Here is a 6,467-nt window from a genome sequence, read left to right on the forward strand (position 1 = left end):
CCAGAGTTGTCTGCCACATTAGAGAATATCTGCAACAGTCAAGTAGAACTTCTTCATACTCCAAACCTTCCTCCTCTTAATTTCTCATCACAATTCTAACTTTATGTTTCCATAACAGATATTTGCCATGGCTTACAATTATACAGAATCTAAAGCTATAACATAGTTCAAATCCTCTACCTGTTACTCATTAGCTTTCATACACGTGAGCCAGTTATAAAAGTCATTTCCTCAGTTTTTTATAAGGCTAATGGGTAGAAATACATTAAGATGGTGAAAAATCACAAGATAGTCTATTTTAAATATGAAACATATTCAATAAAGGCCAGTTGTTCACCTACAGGATTTCATCTTCCTCTCATGAAACATCTTCAGCTATCTGATAGCAAATCAAGACTCTGTTCTGAAGCTTCTCCAGTCTAAGCATATATAACCTTTTGGCAAACAAACTTCCCAGTTATTATCACCTTAGATGTTATGCATTGGAGGTCTTAGTGTTTATTAAACTCACCTTAAAACAGTCATCCTTCATTAAGTCTCTGTAAGAAATACAATCAAAACCTTCTAGTCTTCTACTTTCAGATACTGTGGATTATTCTCTCATCCTGCCTTAATATGGAATCACATAAGATGTTTTTTTCTCATCAAAACATTTTCCCCATTTCCCACTCACCTTGCAGCACTTCAAACCCCACAGACATACCAGAAAGTTATCTGTGAAAATATATACAGATCTTACAAGGTAGAAACTTTCGATGCCTGAAGGAATGAAGGATGTTTTATAATGTAGAGTACATCTGTGGGACTGGGTTTCTCTCATCACAGGTAAATCTTATAGTGCTCCTTTGGGGAGAATTTTTTTTAATGAGCTGGAGATGTGGCTGAGGAATACAGTGATTGCTTGTTTATCATTTATGAGACCCTTGGTTAGATTTTCACTCCTGGGGAAAAGAAAACAACAATAAAAACTGAATATAACTTAAAATTTAGAATACTCATTGTTGAATATGGCTTCTGCATCTTTTTTTCTTTCTCCAACTCTAGTGGCACTTTGGAACTTGAAACTAATAAACCTCAGTCTCTTAAATTTCATAAGAGAAGACAACATTCTAAAATATTAAAAGAAACTAAACCAAGGACACATATTTACAAAAGTAGCAAGTTATAAATGTGTAGTAAGTGAGGACACATGCAGAAAGAAACAGAAGAGATTTTAGCAGAATTTCAGCATAGTAACAATACTTACTTAATTATTCCTATGTAAGGCCTTGACTTTAGAACGTGCCCTTAGAGCTCCAATTGGCTTTCAGCCTCTGAACTTCTTCAGCTTGGATTTTGTTAAATTAAAACCAACTTTTTCCAAATCATTCCCACATGCTCAGAATTTTGACTAGATACTTCTTTCAATAACTTTAGTGTCAATTATAGTATCTATGAACTCAAAATGAATTGAAGCTTCTATTTAGTTAGATGAAGAAAGGTCTTGTGCCATCTTACAAAAGGTGTGTTAAAGTTGAACTCACAGAAAAAAGAATTAAATGTTAGCTAACCAAAAACAGGGTAAGGAAGGTGTTTGGGAAGATACAGGTTAAAAGACACAAAGTTTCAGTTAGACAGACACAATAAATTTAAGAAGACTATGGGACATGATTGTGCGAAAACTAATAACATAGTTAATTTGAAAATTGCTAAGAAATTACATTTTAAATGTTACCACAAATAGTATAAGCTCAAATTTCTGTGTCATCCCATCCTCTATACTTCCAGCAATTTTCCATCTATTACATTATTCCTCTATCATAATTCAGTCCATGACTATCATTTAACATTATCTTTGAAGGATGAAATCAGCTATTTCTAGACTCCCTATACCAGGAAAATGAGCAAATAATGTAAATAAGGGTATCTATCAAAATTAAATAAATTATTTTAATTAAAACCAAGATGATTATTTTTCAGATAGAACCTGAAGTATGCACAAGTCAGTCACTGTCTCATGAAATTGGCACAAGTTTCTTATGTAATGTAACTAACAGGTGAAGATGTATTGGATAATAACACCCAAATGCTTGAACTTCAAGAAATCATAATGCTACAGAATGCCAGAGACAAAAGTATTCTGATATTCATGAATTGAAACTCATTAGAACAACTGGGAAACTATTTTTTAGAAATGATATGACTCACTATTTTAGATGGGTATGTGTCTTCAAACATTCTAATTTAAAAATTACTTCTGTAAGCCAGAATCAAATACAGTGACAAGGGATATACATACCATGGGGGGCGGGGGGAAGAAGATAGAAAAGAAACAAAAAAAACACGTATACATTAAAAACTCTTTCTACCACATCCCTCTCCACTTTACCCATATCTCCAGTGACCCATCTTTTAGCTAATTCCAATCTTCCATGAATCTAGCCTTCCTTATAACTTGTGCTTTCCATATGTTTTCCCTGGATTCAATACTGCTAAGATTCACATTAATGCTAGAGGACAGAGTTTGTTCAGAGGATGAACAAAATTGTTACTATCTAAACATATAAAGTCCTTTCTGAAGTTTCAAAGACACACATTTAAGTATTCAGAAGGACAGCTAGCATTCATCTACACTGTATATTAAGATGAAAATTGCAGCCGGGCGCTGTTGGCTCACGCCTGTAATCCTAGCTACTCAGGAGGCTAAGATCTGAAGATCATGGTTCAAAGCTAGCCCAAGCAGGAAAGTCTGTGAGACTCTTATCTCCAATAAACCACCAGAAAACTGGAAGTGGTGCTGTGGCTCAAGTGGTAGAGCACTAGCCTTGAGCTGAAGAGCTGAGGGACAGAGCCCAGGCCCAGAGTTCAAGCCCCAAGACTGACAAAAAAAAGATGAAAATTGTATGTTAATTGTATATACTATATATAATAGGTTATATAACACAAATATGATGTAGCTTGTGAATTAACAAGTTCTTCTGTACCAAAATAAACAGTAGTGGATAATATTTTCACATCACCACAATACCACATTGAGATCTGCTACTGCTGATAGGAAGGCTAGCTAGTAGGTGTGAATTTACTACACACTTTGTAAAAATCCATTTAATTCAGGGACATCTTATACTCTGACTCATGGTATGTGCATATGTGTATGTGTGTGTATGAGAGTTTGTGTGTGTTTGTGTGTGTGTATTCTGAAACTTGCCATTCTTATTACCTTAACTATCTCTCTCAAGATGATAATCAGTAAGAACCAATGTTAATTGATCCTTCCCTATATTTTTCCTAGAAGTTTTATAGTTTCTGATCTTCATGTATGCATTTAATTAATACTTAGCTAATTTTTCTTTAGAATGTACACAAGGATCTAATTTCATTTCATTTGTAAGTTTTCATTCTGTAATCTCATATAACTTTATTCAAATCCTTCTATAATTACTGATCACTTAATTTTACACATCAATTTCAGACTCTTACAAACTAGTTTGAGAATTGGGTAAGAGTATAGAGGGAGCAATTGAAAGTTATATTTTGTTTCTGAAGCCCAGCATCTACCTAAATGGAAACTAAGTGAGGAATTGAAGGTAGGAAGTATAGTTAATATTAATGCTAATACTTACAGAGACAGAGTTGGGAGAAACCCCAACTCTAGTCACTTCTTAGATACTATGTAGACATTCTGAGTAAGTGACTTTAGGTTGCCAGACCAATGTAAAGATTAAGACATTATTGATCAACAAACCACAAACCTCCCACCTTTCCATTTCACTTTTATCCTCCATCTATACACCATTAACAGTTTATCCTTCATGTGTGGACTCTGAAAGCCTTCACAGTAGAAACCAGCATTGCAGAGTCTAACTCAGCTCCTCTCAACTGCCCTCCTCCAAGTAGAACTCTCTAAGGCATTAGGGTAGGGAAACTAAGGCCAAGAGAAGACAAGGGATGAGGAGCAATCAGGGACGAAAAGAAACTTTTAGGAAGTAGTGTTGCCTTTAAGCAGAAAATCTTAGCAGGCTAGGGGTTCTGAACTATTGGGAAAGCCTCCGGGGTGAAAATAATCATGAAGAGGGCTTCAAAAAAGAAGCAGCAGAAGGAATTTTAAATAGAGCACAGTAAAAATCTGACCCTTAAGTCAAATCTTCACTTGAATACCTCCCTGAGCTCTGAGTAAGAACTAGAACTAGACAGCAGGGTTGGTGTCTCAACTCATCAGCTGCTCATTAACTCACCATTTTTACAATTTATTTTCTCAAGATCTGAATGAAATGCTCACTTCTTAAATGCTTTCAAACCTCCCACACACCTTTCTCAGTGACCAGTGCAGAAATAAATAAAAAAACACTTATTGCAATGAAAGAAAATGTCTTTTATTAGGCAAAAGCCAGATGCTCAAGGTCCATCATGATTTTCCCCATATTTGGTAGATGTTCTCTGGGGATAAAGGAACCTTTTATAGAAAGCAGAGAGCAGGAAAAGGAGGGAGCTCAGTGGTACTTGTGACCCAGGGCAGTAGCGACACCAGATACCACTTTCTGAAAGGCAGCCTGTGCCACTGGGGTGAAGTCCTTGCCAAGATTACGAGACAGCACAACCACAATCACGTTGCCCAGGAGCTGTGAAGAAAGAAGAAATATACTCGTGGTTACGGGAACATGGAGCATGTCAGTCCCATCGAAAGCTATGCTTGTGGTTGTCACCTTGAATGACAGCTGGAACTTAGCACCTGCTACTGTGAAGAATTCTTCTACATTCAGCAATAATTTCATGGAGAAATATTTTCCATATCATCTTTCTGTTTGATTTGATTCTTTTCCAGTGTGGAGGGTCAAACACATGCCCTTAACAGGTTAATCTTGTCACCATACCATTCAGCTACCTGTCCAACTGTCATCTTAGTACACAAAATAAATGATCACTATTCTTTAGAATGGTATAAGGAAGCATACTACATTTTCCTCTCCTTGTCTTCAAAGAAAGATGTCACAATAGCTCAAAATCTGATTAAAATGAGAAAGCTTTTGAAAACCTGCAGTTATAATGTTTAAAAAATAAATGAAAGGAAAAAATAACACACTATTTTGAACAAGTGTAGAAGAAAAGAACTTGAAATAGTCCTCAGAAGTCTATGGTGATGAAGGCTGCCAACCGCTTCTATAGCTAAGCTACTTCCTTCCACCTATAATATTTCCTCATGCTGTTCCCTTGACCTCAGAAAGGAGGAAGGGAGAAAACGCTCACAAAGACCCCACAGTCTCACCCTGAAATTCTCAGGATCCACGTGCAGTTTGTCACAGTGCAGCTCACTCAGACTTGCATAGGTGGCCTTCAGGTTGTCCAGATGATGCAGACCATCATCGAAGGAATGCAGCACTTTCTTGCCATGTGCCTTCACCTTAGGGTTGTTCATAATAGCATCAGCAGAGGACAGGTCGCCGAAGGAGTCAAAGAACCTCTGGGTCCATGGGTAGACGACCAGCAGCCTGAGCAGTTGAAAAGGGAACAAAAGACCATCAAAACCCAGAAGACTTCTTCATCTCCCATGCCTACTTTCCCTTTGCCTCCTTAACCAGCCTTATAACCAGATACCAACCTGCCCAGGGCCTCAGCACCAGCATTGTCCACGTTCACTTTGCTCCACACGGCGGCCACAGCGGCCTTCTCCTCACCAGACAGATGCACCATGGTGTCTGTGTCAGGGGTTGCTAGAGAACACAGATGTGTCAGAAGCAAGTGTAAACAGCAGCTGGCTCTGCCCCTGCTTTTATGCCCAGCCCTGGTTTCTGCCCTCCCTAATCTTAGAAGCAGATTGGCCAAGGCCAGGGTGTGGTCTGGTAGAGTGAGGCCTGAGTGAGGGCTGATGTACCTGTCCTTGGCAGTCTGACATTAGCTTAGGAGTCTGCCCTCAGATTCTCAGCCCTCCTCCTATGTATGTACCTCCTGGTCACAGACCAGCAGGGCATAAGGCTCCTAAAAACATGGTTTATGACAACTTTAGACAGTTTTTGGACTATTTGGCAATTTATTACAGCTTACTACCCCAATTTTCTGATTGCACAAATGGGAAAGTGAGACACAGAAAGAGGAAGGAATTTTTTCTTGTGGTTTACCTAAGAAGGTGTGGATGCCACTCCCCTGTATCTCCTGTGTGCGCAGAATTATTGTAAGGAAAGAATGGAAGAAGCTAGCCTAACATCTTGGATCTAAGTGTATCATCCTCCCCTGGTTTTAAAGTGTATCATCCTCCCCTGGTTTGGATTCAACTTCCTGATTAGAAAATAAATAGTCCTTCCATTGTCTGCTCTTGATCTTTTTTTAAATTTTTTTTCCAGGTGTGCAGGGTTAGGGATGTTCTTTTGATTCTACAGTTTGGACCCCTAGCCAAATAAATGATGTTTAAAAAGAACTGAATCAAGCAGACCCTTGTTCAATAAGTAGTCTGCTTGGTCTTATGACACAGAAATGGAAGCAGAATTCTCAATGAA

At 38.0% G+C, this 6,467-nt stretch overlaps 1 protein-coding gene across 1 annotated transcript; it reads right to left on the reverse strand.

Moving 5' to 3' along the window:
* Positions 1–4,327: 4,327 nt before the first annotated feature.
* Positions 4,328–5,728, reverse strand: LOC138836460 (hemoglobin subunit delta-like). Its single transcript, XM_070035164.1, has 3 exons — positions 5,576–5,728; positions 5,243–5,465; positions 4,328–4,598 (listed from the first exon to the last, which is right to left on the reverse strand). Exons 1-3 carry the CDS (start codon positions 5,665–5,667, stop codon positions 4,470–4,472), a joined length of 444 nt encoding a protein of 147 aa, XP_069891265.1. The 5' UTR covers positions 5,668–5,728; the 3' UTR covers positions 4,328–4,469.
* Between the last annotated feature and the right edge of the window lie 739 nt (positions 5,729–6,467).

This window comes from Dipodomys merriami, unplaced genomic scaffold (genome assembly GCF_024711535.1).
Source record: "Dipodomys merriami isolate MVZ:Mamm:240054 unplaced genomic scaffold, mDipMer1.0.p SCAF_25, whole genome shotgun sequence".
Taxonomy (NCBI): Eukaryota; Metazoa; Chordata; class Mammalia; order Rodentia; family Heteromyidae; genus Dipodomys; species Dipodomys merriami.